Below are 14,108 nucleotides of genomic sequence, written 5' to 3' on the forward strand. Positions count from 1 at the left end.
ACTCGGCTCCCCCTGGCTTTTACCCCTTCCCTGCCCAGCGCCGAGACCCGAAGGGCCAGGCCTGCCCCACAGGAGGGGCTGCAAGCTGCGGGCGCTGCCCCGGGCAGGGCTCTCCCCAGCCAGGAACACAGATAAATAAATAAAGCAGATACTGATGTAGGGGAAAGCAGCGACTGAGCATTTCAACAAAAGGACCCAGCATCAAAATGATTTAGTTTACAAGATTTTTAATTTACAAATAAAAAAACTACACATTTTACTTTTTCTCCTTTTTCTCCTCTTTCTTGACATCACTCTTCTCCTTGTCTTTCTCCTTCTCATCTTTTCTCTCCTTTTTACTTTCTTCTTTCTCCTGTCCTTCTTTCTTCTCTGCATCCCTGTTGGCAATCTTGTTGTTAATGAGGTTGTGCAGGGCAACCACAGAACGGATAAGAGAAGCCAGATAAACTACCACCATCTGATCATTGGTCTTCAGATAAAAGGCCTTGACGAACTCCTGCAGGTTGACATCCGGTAGCAGGTTGAACACATCCTGCAGGTGGTAGATGATCTGGTGGTTGATGGGGAGCTTGCCCATGGCTACTTTCTCTAGGTAGCTCCTGATGTCCAGAAGCTTGGAGTTCAGTCCCTTCAAGCCATGGACCTGATTTGTGATCCGCTGGGACAGAGTGCCCACCGTTGTATCCTTGATATCTCTGAAACACCCACAACAGAAAGAATCGGCATTAGAACGTTACGTGGCGTTCTCATTAACGAGCATATTCAGTTACAAGATCCTTCCAGCTTAGAAAGAAAAGCCCTTCGAAGCACGGCTGAAGTACACTTGAAATGAATGCTTCAAGTCAAAGAATGAGAACGAACTGATGTACACTACAAAGTATATCTAAAATAGATCATTGTTGTAGCCTGTGGCGTGCGCACGTTCTTCTTGGAATAGTATTTGTAACGCCAGTTAGAGGGACAGAGAGAAATTAGCAACAGGGCTTCTGACCGGCGAAAAGGCGACGTGGTTTGTGCAGGGTGACTGCTCTCTGATTTTGACCCGAGAGCTACAGCCCCCTCGGCACTACTCCCGTTGAGCCCCGCTCTGTGAGGTACACAGCGACAGCTCCCAACGACGCAGGGCTCTGCCGCTCTCACAGAACCAGTATGGAGCTTTCATCATCTCATCGGTGGGCAGCCCCGCTTTTCCCTAGGGATGAGTGACTACGCCAAGCAAGACTGCTCAATGAAAGCGCTCCGCCTAAGCGGCGTGCTTAACAAGAGCCGCGCGTCCTCCGGGCAGCTGGCGCCGGCAGATGCCAGATGGATCGCGTTCACTGCTACGCACGTCTCGTAAGGACGCTTTCACGTTAGAGGCGCTTACCGTAGCAAGTGTTCAACACCAACTTCCTCTGCCTCCTCCGCTCCGATCTCGCTAGTCACATGCTCAAACGTCTTGGAGGTGGGAGTGCCGTCCTTCGAGGTGCAAGGGTACAGGAGACACGGTCAGACCGGGCACGGAGCTGGCCGCAGGCGCAGGCCAGCTCGCCCGGACGGGCCCCCCGCGCGCGAGCACGGGGCCGCGCGCACAACGTCACGGCGTAAGATTAACTGACGCCCGTTCCCAGGATCGGGAAGAGGCAACGGGGGAAATTATGGCAAAGCAAGAGCATCAGGGGACTGAGGAACACAGCTGAGGGGAGAAGCGTGTGAGTGAATCACAATGCCTTTTAAAATCACAGTTTTCGATAGAAGATGAGAAGCTGCATTAATGAAATGAGCAAAGTAGTTATGTACGTACAGTCCACCAGAAATCTGAGAGGAAAGGCTCTAGTTGGATTTTTCTTGCTTTAGTTATTGTTACCGACTGTCACAAGCCCAGAGTTGCTAGCAATTTCTAATTTCTTGTGCTCCGTGTAATTTTCAGTTAATGTACTTTGCTGTCTATGTACTGGTGGGTAGAATGAAAAGTCTCACTAAGTATCACAATTCATTCTTTCTTTCCTGATACAACCTTACCACGTTTTGGGATACCTTTTGTCAACCTGGTAGTTGCTCTCAAGTTAGAAGCACATATGTAGTTTCATAAAGAAAATACTAATATGGAACAATCTCATTAAAAATGTAATTTATGCACTGGATATTCAGGAAGATGTTTAAAAGATTCACAGGCTGTATTTCTAAGAACTGAGTTTTACCCAGGTGTTTTCAAAACTGTTACCTGGACCAGTATACAGCTGTTAGTAGAAAGCACCACTGGGACTACTGTGAATTCACAAAACAAAGAACAAATCCTGCAGGTACGACATCTACAACGCTGGGAGCAGGTTTTTCTCTGTAGTGAGGGTCTCAAAGAGAAAACGATCAAACTTTTTTATATACATCCAGAATGTAATTTAAATCAAATAAATGAAAAGCTAAAGCTGACGTACTACTGCAGGTTGTTTGTCTCCACGGTGCTGCAAGTGATTACTAAGCGTTGCTCATGCCTCACCTACCTACTCAGCACTGGCAGGTGCACAAATGAATAAGCATGCAATTACTCAGAACACCTCTACAACAGGCTGACATATAAAAGCAACAACTTAAAAGTGCTCCAATCTGTGACTTTCTTCATGGTCATGGACGTGACAGAAACGGGTAAGAAGCACCTAAATCACACAGACAGCTGGAGCGGTGGAATTCCTTAGGTCAAGCAGTAACACGCAGCTTTTCTGCCCAGAGCGTTGGTGGACGAAAGCTTTAGTTACAAATGCTTACATCACAACTGGGATTTAACTGCTGGTTTCAGCAGATTTTGGTTGCAAGTCACAGGCCCTCACTCGTGAGTGCAACATCCCACGTGTAAAAGGCAACTCTGTGCCATGGGATGTGCATTGTTCCGAAAACAGGCAATCCTAACAGCCAGCTTTTAACGGAAACCCTTCTTCCAGGAAAAGGCAGAGAGACATCTTAAAGTACTCACGTCGTGAACTTCTTCAACCGAAATATAAGCTTCTGTGGGCAGCCCCAGGTCCTTTGGCTTCACATCAATAATCACCAACACCTTATGGAAAAAGCAAATGTTTCAGAAAACTAGGGTTCATTCAAAGAGCAGGAAAAAATACCTAAGTCAGTGCTTCACTCTGCAGTGATTGCACACTGGCTGCTCAGAGGTGTTAACTTCAGGCACTGAGAAAAGACATCTCTCGCTGTTTCAAAAGGCTCTGATCAGAGTTCCTCAAACACTTTACAGCTACCAGGTCTTTAACATGCTGTATCATCAGTAACAAAGGTGGGGGCTAAGGGTTCCCAGATCCCCCATTTAGGAAGAGAGAGGGCGAAAAAAAAAAAACCCAAAACCAAAAAAGTGCCACACTTACAGAGTTAGGACAGTATCTTTTCATCAGTTCATTGATGGCGATGTCATTCTTGTGCAGTTTGGGGCCTGTGTGGTACCAACCAACTATTCTTTCTCTAGCTGAGCAAAACCAGAAAGGATTCTAAATCAGAATCACATGGTAAGACAACAGCAGAAAGATTTAGGCCGAGATTGAATTAGCAAGTCAAGGGTGAAAATCTGATACGTGCAGAAGATGAGTGTAAAGTAGAGGGAAGTGAATTACAGTAGGCAACACAATGGCATGGCTAGCGACAAAGTTTACTAATCATACTTACTTATCGTAGCTTACTAATCACATATAAAACCTTACTCCTAAGTTCTTGACTAAACTGGGTTATTTCACATCACTTATTAATTTTTCAGATATCAGGATCTGACAGCTTGAAATTCTGACATCTAGAAAGGCAAAAATTCCAGAAATGCAAACTGTATCATGAGAATGGCAACTGGTGCCAGGGCCAAGAAAATTCATAGGAATTGAAGTTATGACTGAACATTCAGCTCATCTCCAACTGAGCAGTAAAGACGCTTTTTTAAAAGTTGGTGCAGAGCAATTGGAATAACTTACAGAATGTGAGTTTGTAATGTTTACTTTCATAAAAAACTAACTTCAGGGCACATCGGTATAGAGAGGGTTACAGAGGAGGAATCTTTGAAATTCTTCAGAAACAACGGTGTTTTTGAAATCTGAATTGTTCTGAAGATACAAAGCTGTCAGGAGACGTGGGAAAACTAGCGAGGCATAAAATCAATGTGTTAAGAACACAAACTACTTGCACAAATTAACCCATGGAAAACCATCAGTGAAAGTGAAGCCATGCAAGGAATTAGCATGGCGTGGCTTCTTATGTGAGCAATTAACTCTCTACCTTACTATGAATTCACTTCCCCATAGGGAGCCTTGAAAGTTTCTACGAGCGTATCCCCAACTGCAAGAAGACCTCGACTTACCGTTGACCTTCTTAAACATTCCATACATGTTCTCCAGATAGTCATGATCTAGAAACCACACAGTATCATCCTTGTCATCCTCATCAAAAGGTACTGCAAATAAACCAAAACATCAATATGTAAGAACCCAACTTCCAGAACAACAATGTTTATAGAAGCACTCTGGCTGCTGAAGGAAAGTGGATTTTAACCAGCTTTGCTCTGCGACACTGGGCTGCACAAGCCAACCTGCAGCGCGGGGCAGTTCTCCCAGGTGGGGCCTGTCCCATCATACCAACAGTTCAGACCAGAGGAATGGAATGCAAAGTTTTCTGAGGGTTATCCTCAGTGGAGAGAAATCCTCCCACGTACAAAAGTGAGTCAACAGTGTGCACAGACATTTGAGATGATGAACCAAGTATCCCAGCAGACTTCATAGCTTGTTGATTAACAGCAATCTACTTAAAGAAAAATTAGCTTTCAGTGTAGAAAACGTGTCATCAGCACTTTTAAAGACTACTACAACACCATGAGGCACTTCAAGTAAGGACTATTTACCCTTGAGTAAACAACTAGTTATTTTATCAGTGAGCATGTATACAGGCGCACACGCTCTGAGAACAAAGACTGGCCTCTTTTAATTTACAGGTCTAGTAAAAGCTTCATAGTTGAAAGGCTGTCAAAATGACAAAAACCCCCCACCTTTTCAACTTAAATGGAAAAATGTTCTTCCAAAACTGGAAGAAAAAAAAGTCCACGCTTGGGAGAAGAACGCCATATAAACTGTGAAACTCCATATATAAACTGAGATAATTTTGCTTTGTCACAGAGTAGCCCCACTGGGAAGGAAAAGATCTAACACAAATGGGTCAGCAAATGCCATGCGTTCAATAGGTATTTTTACTATTACATATAAGTATTTAGAGGAAACTATTTCAACACTATTAACAACATACTTAAGGAAAGAACTAGGATTTAATTGGACAAACTGAGGGAAAAAATGTAAAGCTGAGGTACGTATTAAATCTTTACACGAGTGCTGCGATTTCTGTATGACATGTTGCGACACTGATCGCTCAGCAGAGGTCAGCGAGTCCAACGCAGCAAAATAGTCACCAGCATTTTCAGAGAGGTTTACACCCGCTCCCGAAACATTCCACATTGCACAATATTACAGGGAAGATGCAGCACAAGACTGGCTGGAATAGGCACATTTTTGACAGCAGTTAGCATTTTTTTCTTAGATATAGGCTGATTTGTACGTGGAGGGAACAATCTGTGCTCTGGCAGGGTGGCTTAAAAAAGACCCAAATGCAATTCATCTATTAAATAATTCAGTGGGTTCGAACACGGGTAGGACACCCAAACTCACCTGCAAAACTGTTGGACACATCTAGTATTTTTTTCTGCCACGAGCCCAGCAGCACACCAACGACCCGTTTCTGATTTCCAACTTTTCCTATTCTAAATGGAAAAGACTGTCAGTTCCTATGGCAAAGAGCCTGATTCAGGAAAGAAGGTAAGAGCGGACCGCTTGCTTCACCAATTTCTGCAAGTTAAACACTACCGGTGTTGGAACAGAAGAGGAGACGTTATGATTGTTTTATTACTGACTGCTAATTTACATCCAGAAAAAGGCATTATGGTGCCCTCTGAATCAAACCTTGTAACCCAGCAATGCAGAAAGACTACGTGGCCGGATGCAGCTACTAAGGGGGAACGTGACCCAAAACAAGCACCATTGCAGCCTCTCCGCAGGACAATGGGCTATAAAAAAGTGAGTAAGCTCTTAAACTGCTCGGTGTCACCCGCAATCTGCCGGCACAACAGCAGGCCTGTTTGCCTGGTGAGATTTGGGTTTAATTTTTGACATTAAAACTGCTTGTCAAGCGGCGCAGTTAAGTTAAATTAGGCACAAATTACACTAGGTGTTTAGAGGGATGGGAGTTAACCCCCGCCCCGCCAAGCCGCAGCTTTAGGAACAAGCCCCACTTCTCCGCTCGCGTTTTAAGGAGCAGGACGTGGTTTCCGGGGAAGGGCGCCGACAGCCCCCTCAGGGCATCCGAGCGCTCCCCACCCCCGGGGCTTTTCACCTCATGAAAACAACAACGGCGGCGGCGGGGCGGGGGGGGGTCCCGCGGGCCGCGCTCCCGCCGCCACCCGGGATGGCGGCCCTCGGCACCGAGACACCGGCCCGGGCCCGGGCGCGCCGCTCCCCTCACGGCGCGGGGTCCCCTCCGCTCCGACCTGCCCGCCCCGGGGCCCCGCTCCCCTCAGGGCCCCGCTCCCCTCAGGGCCCCGCTCCCCCCGCGGCCCAGCCCGGCCCGGCCCGTGACCGTGACTCAGCTCCGCGTCCTCCGCGTCCTCTCCGGCCCCACCTGTTGAAGTGATCGACGACGCTGAGCAGCACCAGCGGGTGCACCACCACCCGCTCCACCGCCAGCTCCGGCATGGCGCCCGCCCGGCCCCGCTCCGCGCCGCTCCGCCGCCAGCCCGGCCCGACCGCCCGCACCAGGCCCGCTCCCCGCCGCGCGGCCCCGCTCCCAGCCTGCCCCGCGCCGGGGCGGGGCCTCCGCCGCCATCTTTAAGAGGTCGTCGTCGTCGCTGCTCGGGCACCATCTTGGAGAGGTGGCGGGACGCCGCCATCTTGGGGAGGTGCGTCTCCGCTGTCGCTGGCGCGGCACCATCTTGGGGCAGTCGGCTCGCTCCGCCCGGAGGTGAGGGGCGGGCCGGCGGAGCAGGGAGGCGGGCAGCCGGCGAGCGGCCCTCGGCCGGGGGGGAGCTGCGGGGGTCCTGGTCTCCCATCCCCGCAGCTGCGCCCCGCCTGAGGGAGGAGTGGGGGGGCGGCTGTGGGGCTGGGGCTGGGGGTCGCCCGCGGGGAGCTGGGCGGGCAGGGTCGGAGCGGGGCGCGCAGCCCCGCCCGGCCCCAGGCTGCTCGCTGAACGGCCCGCAGGAGCGTTTGCCCCGCAACCCTTCCAGGGACAGTGGCTTCAGGGGCTGCCCCCCCCCCCCGACTCCCTCTGCTGCTCCTGTGGAACATGACTGTGGAATTTGCCTATTTTTTTTTTTCCCCCCACTTATCAGGAATGTCTCCTAATCACTAATACCTTTCAAAAATGAGAGCAGCCTCTGAATGATGTGGTAATCTTACCGTTACCACTAGACTGCAGGTTTAGAACGCGGTGGGGCTGTCCTAGTCTCGATAGTGAAAGCACTAATAGCATAGAGAGGGTGACATCCTGACCTCCTTAGCTCTGCGCTCTGCCTCAAGACTCTGCTTCTGAGCCTGTCTCTGCAACTTCGGGAGTTGCTGCAGCCTGGGCTGGAAGAAACTCCATCACTCTGCCTTTTGTTCCAGAGCTTTGGGTAACTTCAGCGTTCCCACTGCTGCAGTGATAAAAGTCTGTGTAAATAGTCAAGAAATCTTTATTACTGTTAGTGTTTGTTTCCTTCCAAGGGGACTCCGTTAGGCTAATTTGTTTTGTAGGCAAAACCAACATTCGTCAGCCTGTCCTGTTCTTCCTCTGAAGTGCAGTTTTCCCTGACGTAAAGGAGAAAAAGACTCTGAACTAAGTGGAGTGCTTAGGCTAGTCTTTGTAGGAGGGTGTTTGCACCTCAAGAGTAGGACCTGGTGGACACAGAGCTTGTCTGTTGTAGTTTACTTTGAGCAAGAAAATAAAAAACCTGAGCTGTTATTCCTGAATCTGCTATGGAGTAGTTATAAACACGAAAAATATTAGCAAAAGTCTTGAGGATAGTCTCACTGTTTTTAAAGCATTATGATATCCCTTATTTTCTACACTTTTCCCATGTTATGTGGGTGGTTTGTTTTTTTTTTTTTTTGTTTTTTTTTTTTTTGTTTTTTTTTGTTTTGTTTTTTTTTTCATATTTCTCAGGTTTGAACAAATGGCGGTGTTCTGGGTGAAATCTAAAGCGTTGTGGTGTTTAGCATCTTTTAACGCCGCAGATTTCAGCAATAGCGGCGTTAATTTACAAACTCTATGAGAATGAGAGACCTCTTGTGGAGTCCTTTAGGCGTTACATCTTTTAGTGTTGGTGCTGTCAAAAAAAAATTTCTGGTCGAGTTTTTAGAGGTTTTTTCCCAGCAGAGGGAGACATCTGACCATGAAATTCAAATACAGCCAGTATTATTCTTGTAGCTTGTTTTATCAATATACATATAAAACTCAATGTTCAAATTAACTAGTTCAATAAGTAATTTAGCTCATTGATTTTTGGGCATATCCTAAGTGCCATTACAAGCTACGGATATTTTAAATGCCATTACCTAATAGAAGGAATGTTTTAAGCACCTTTTATTGATTTTATTACTGCTTTATTTTGCTGTCTTGGTTTAAAATCATTTTAACCACTCTGTAATCAAGAAGAAATATATCGTTGGTGAAATACAGTCAATTTCCTAAAAACCTTTGACATCGTTAAATAAGGAATTACAGTTGTTAAATCATGTCAGGCAATAACCGAGGGACAGAAAAGATATAAAATTTGGAGCGGTGGGCCAGCATACCAGTAAGCTGTTTTGACCTTTGGCATTCAGGCTCTGTATGTGACAATCACACTTCAATTCTGTTCTTGGTTCTTACATCAGTCAGAAGAGATTTAAAATCTCAGCATGCCAGGAAGGTTGTGGAAGGATAACGGAGTATGATCTAGAGACAATTAAGGGGCATTTTAATGACCTGCTGTGACTTTTTGTTAAAATTACTCTCTAACTTAGCACATTTGAAGTTTCATTTGCTGGATTGTATTGCTAGTAGTTTAGTGTATTGATGTTATACACAAAAGGAGTAAATTGAGTCTGCTCATAGGGATTTCAGTTACTTCCCTTCCCAGGTCTTTTGACTTGAGAAGATTATCCGTATTATTGAGCTAATCAGCTGGTAGATGTAGACTGGGAATACAGGCAATATGTTGCTTAATCAAAGAATTGAAAAGTAAGTAATGAATGTTGGTGCTCCATAAAAAACAGCTAATGAGTTGATTGCATTGATGTTTGATGTAATTTAACTGTAGAGTGGCAAACATCAATACTTATCTATGATTTGGCTTATGACTGCTTAGCTGAAACTCAAAGTTTAGAGAGGTTCTGCAGTATGTGAGCACCTGGCAACTGACCTGCAGTGGTGAGGGAGGGAGCTGTGTTTTGTTCTTTAAATGGAACGAGTGATTCCATCATTAATGGTTGGGCTTTTATTTTATTAAAAAAAAAAAAAAATCCCAACAAAAAACCAAACCCCCCCACCAAACTCAAACTTACACATAACTGTTTTCAGAGGTTTAAGAATAATTTCTGGATTGATAAATAAGAATAAATCATCATAAAGTAGTTTAAAAATAAAACGAATGATTATAAATGTTAAACCAACCTCTAGTCTTCCTTCAGTAATGACCTTGATAACCTCAAGGGGGAAGTCAGCAGCGAAGAAACATTGTGCTGTCTCGGGTGGTGGACATCTGGCATGTTTGAACTAGCTATCCAGTTCATGTAGTATCAGTTATGATTGCACTTTAAAAGAAAGTTTGCTTGCAGGAAGTGAACGCTGTCTTGAATGGTGCTACCTGTAAGTTTATCCTGAATTCTCTTTTTGCCTTTATTCTCTTCCTCTTGATTTGTTGGGTGTTGTAAACTTTCCTCAAGTGCAAGGTTATGCTTGTGGCACAGGAGGACATCTTTGTAGGCTTTTCTAAACCAGGATCTCCCACTGCCAGCTACCGTGAAGCAGCAGGAAGAAGACTGTTGGTGCTCATATTCTGAGTGGTTTCTACGTCTTTTGTCATGCTCTGACCTCTTTTGCAGCATAGGGGATCACACATCTACTTTAGGAATCTCACTTGCATCAGGCATTAGTATTTGTCTTTAAACTGTGAAGTAATTATATGCTTCAGATATTTGGGGTTTATTTATGTGAAATGTCCCGTATCATGTTTGGGCCTAGATCCTTATTAGATTGGTGACACATTCTCTGGGCAGCCATCAAGCATAGCTTTATGGAGCTTCTGCTTGCCAGCTGTTCTCTAATTTAACTAATGCTGGCCTACAAAACCACAGTAACACAGCTGAGGGGCATTTAGTGGCCTTGTCTCTTGCCTTCTCCTTTCAGTCTGCCAATATTGGGTGTGAAGGGCACTGATGGAAATTGGTAGCAGGGGAAAAAACAAATGGAGGTGATTCTGTTGGTAGAATCATGAAAGTGTCTGATCATCGACAGACTAGGGAAGGCATACATTTACTGAATGCATTCAATCTGTATTTCTAGGTGTTCTCTGCAATGATGAGTGCTAGAAACATAACAGTGCTTTAAATGAAAATACCAGCACACCATAGTAACAACCTCAGCTCATCAAGGCCACGGACTGAGCCTTGGCGTTGTGTATACCTCAGGATGTGTGTTCTTCCACCTTGTCTGAGAAGGAGCTGCTGCTTGCTGGTCAGTAGCCTCTCCCTGGGAAGAAAGGTTTGATGATCCTTGTTGCTGAGTCTCTCCCTGATAAAGGGGGTCCTCTATCTACCTAACGAGTAGGCGCATGAAGGAAGATTGCATAAGCAAGCAGATGGTGGGCTGCGGGCAGGGCAGGCTGGGGGTGTGGGGAGGGGGGTAAATCATGCAGAAGGCAGTAATGCTCCAGCCCAATTTGTGTTTTCTCTGTAGCTTTGCGGTGTCTGCTAGTGATAAGTGGCATCCTTGGGAATTCAGCTAGGAAAGATTCATGCAGCTGGGAAATATTGATGCCTGATACTTTAGAGCCTAATCCTAAATGACACTTATTAATGTCCTTCTTTAATACTGGTTGTCTTCGTTTTTAGAGGAAAAACCCAATTTTATTTTTCTTAGATTGGGGTGGGGGGAACCGGAAAGTTAGAGACAATGCCAACTAACACGTATTTTCATTGAGATGCCTTCTAAACTGTGTTTAAAATCCAGTCAAGAGAAGCTAGGCTTTCCTTAGACCTGTTGATGGTTTGTCACATAATACCTTTGTGCTACCAGTTTTAACAGGAAATATATTTATTTCCCTATAAATACGTTTGGCTTTAGACAAATAACTGTAGTTTCCTGTTAAGATTTCCATGGCCAGGGTGTGCCATAAACTGTTTTAGAAGGAATGGTGCTGCCTGGGATTGAACAAGGATGATGCAAGCCATGGAAGCAAAACAGAAGCCACAACAACATACGTTCTAATTTCTTTTGCTTAAAGTGTAATTCAGTGAAATGCTGACACTGTATACCCAATGCATGATGCCATAAAGAGAGTCCTTATCCAAATTACAGTTTGCTTCTGTAGGCCTCCAAATAACCATTATTTTCCGAATGTCTGTTCTGGAAGGTAATCTCTAAACCAAACTTTTAAATTGGTAACTATAAATTGATCTGTTCATTTTATGATGAGATCTTTAACTATTTGTGTTGCAGTAATTTGTTACTTTGTTTCCCTATGGGCTACTGTTGCTTGAGCAAAAGGTACACAGATAAGCAGAACTCATGCTACTTACCTTAATTTGTCCATCTGTGAATGTTGTTGCAGTTTCTGCCTTTTGTCCGTACCTGTGGGTTAGCTGGTGACTTCGATAATCCTGTCCTCCCTACAACAGTATCAGTGGAATTTTGACTGATAACTTTTGGATTTAGAATCATCACTTTCTTTAGTTAAAAATGGTTTGTAGAAGCATCGTCAACATCTAATGTAAAAATATGGAAAAATCTTTCATGTTTTATATTGTACACTTCTGGTTATGTTGCCCTGTCCAGACAGGGTATAGAAATTCCAGAAAGATTTTTTTTTTTTTTAAATAAGTCACTTGTAATTTTTATATTTCAATACAGAATGATTTGCTTATTTTATTCTGGTACCCTTGCTACTTTTTTTTTTTTTTTTTTTAAAATGGTGGAAACAAACAGTTAAAAAAAAAAAAGCACAACAGGTTCTAGTCATACTCATTTTTCCACACCTTGAGGACTAGCAAATTCTTTAATATGAGATTTTATTTGTACAAAGCAAAACTTCAAAACCACTCAAAAGCTTTCTTATTAACTGCTGTCAGTCCTTTGATTTACAAGGGCAATAAAGATCTAGAGGGGGCACATTTATCATGGAGTTCAGCACACCAGGAGCCATTTTCTCAAGCGGTAAAGCCAAGTGATAAAATGAGTTCTTTTGTTCTATAACCAAGACACATTCCCTATTTTTAAAAATGTGTGTGTTGGACTTCTTGGCTTGTAGTTTGGCTGTGTTCCTGTAATACATTTATAAATAATGAAAAATTGCTAACATGCAGATGCTGATGATGCATCTGGAAAAACAGACTGTCTGAAAGAAAGAAGCTTATTTTCAACTTTGGTTTATTCGCTAACTTTTCTCCAGTGCTAATTTTTGTATGATTTTTTTTAAACTAGAGGTGTGGTTAGTTGGTTGTTTTTAAAGTGATCATATACCTCGCTGCAAAACTAAAATAATTTTGGTCAGGAAGTAATAAAAATACTCTATTTAAAGTAGAGCCATGTTCATAGGGTGTAGTGCTATTTTGCAAGCTTTAGTTGCTTCATCTGTTTCTAAACTTGTATTCGAGTGACTTTTTGAATGCTATTCTTTAATGTTAGCAGATAAAAAAGTTTAGCTTCTATCTAGACCAAAATATTGATGGCTTGTATGGGCACTTCATTAACAGACATAGCTGTGTGGGAGGAGCTGATTGCAAGGGTAAATATTCTTGCATGTCAGCAAGGGGCTCAGAATCTGACTATAAATCGAATGTTTTAAAAAGTAAATTCTGGGTTTTTTCCCTATAAAAATGCTGCCACCTACAGTCTGTTCCTGGGAAAGAGATGCATCGATGCTTTCACTACTCAGCTGCTCGAAGCCCAGTTAGGCTTAGCTGTCCAGTATTGTTGCACAGCCACCTTTGAAATAGGAGAACAGACTTGCAAAAAGTACTTTCCAATATAGTTTTGAATATAATAATCTTTAATTGTAAATGTAGAGCTGTGTGAAGTTGCTCTTGATGTTTTGGCTTCAATTGGGCTGCTGTCATAACATCTGGGAGAGTGAATCTGGAAAAGGTCAGAGGCATTAAACCTTGTTCATATTTAAATCAGCGCCACGCTATGGTGCCCGTATAACTACAGCAGTGCTGCGGCAGTATCCATTTGTCCCCAAGTTATGCAAACTGTGATGGATGGGCTTGTAAGGCGTTTTGGACAATAGCTGTTTCTCTGCGTTTATTCTTGGCTTCTTTTATAGACAGACCTTTAGGAAGAGCCATGCAGACTGCACTCGTAGCAAGGTTATTGCATAGCTCTTGAACGTGATGTTTATGAAAAAAAACACTCAACAAAAGGATCAAAGGTATATCTGCTACACTTTCTTTGACCATGGTCAGCAGCAGGTTTGTAGATAGGTGTTAGGATGAGACAAACATATGGTGGTATTATCAGAACAAGAAATGTGAAACAACACAGATCTTGCCAAACCTATTTATTGATCTTAGGTAAACACTCTTCAACTGTACAAGGTGTGGGACAAACAATTTTTCATTCACTATACTCTACATGAAATAATTCGGAAGTAGGACTTGTACTATTATCACCCTAGTTCATATGCCTGTGAAAGCATATTACTGAGAAATGAAAGAAAATGTTTCTTGGGGGCTGATTTGTAGTAGTTACTTATCCAGAAGGAAGCAGCTATTGCAACAGCCAAAAGACCCCACCATAACTGCTGTACTAGCTTATGGAAAACTAAAGCTTCAGTTGACCCATCGTGGCAGTCATCTGTAGCGTAGGGATTTTGCAGATCT

The 14,108-nt window shown here is 44.0% G+C and overlaps 1 protein-coding gene and 1 long non-coding RNA gene across 2 annotated transcripts in view; one reads left to right on the plus strand and one right to left on the minus strand.

The window, feature by feature from the left end:
- Nucleotides 1–210: 210 nt before the first annotated feature.
- PSMD7 (proteasome 26S subunit, non-ATPase 7) lies at nucleotides 211–6,832 on the minus strand. Its single transcript, XM_042797621.1, has 7 exons — nucleotides 6,673–6,832; nucleotides 5,667–5,758; nucleotides 4,316–4,408; nucleotides 3,345–3,442; nucleotides 2,948–3,028; nucleotides 1,367–1,458; nucleotides 211–695 (listed from the first exon to the last, which is right to left on the minus strand). The coding sequence occupies exons 1-7, from the start codon at nucleotides 6,744–6,746 to the stop codon at nucleotides 257–259; spliced, it is 969 nt and encodes a 322-aa protein (XP_042653555.1). The 5' UTR covers nucleotides 6,747–6,832; the 3' UTR covers nucleotides 211–256.
- Nucleotides 5,767–14,108, plus strand: part of LOC122153891 — a 100,543-nt gene continuing 92,201 nt past the window's right edge. Inside the window, exon 1 of the long non-coding RNA XR_006165739.1 lies at nucleotides 5,767–6,071. This is a non-coding gene — a long non-coding RNA (uncharacterized LOC122153891). The remainder of the gene's footprint in view (nucleotides 6,072–14,108) is intronic.

Source organism: Tyto alba, unplaced genomic scaffold (assembly GCF_018691265.1).
Source record: "Tyto alba isolate M040663 unplaced genomic scaffold, T.alba_DEE_v4.0 Super-Scaffold_26, whole genome shotgun sequence".
NCBI lineage: Eukaryota > Metazoa > Chordata > Aves > Strigiformes > Tytonidae > Tyto > Tyto alba.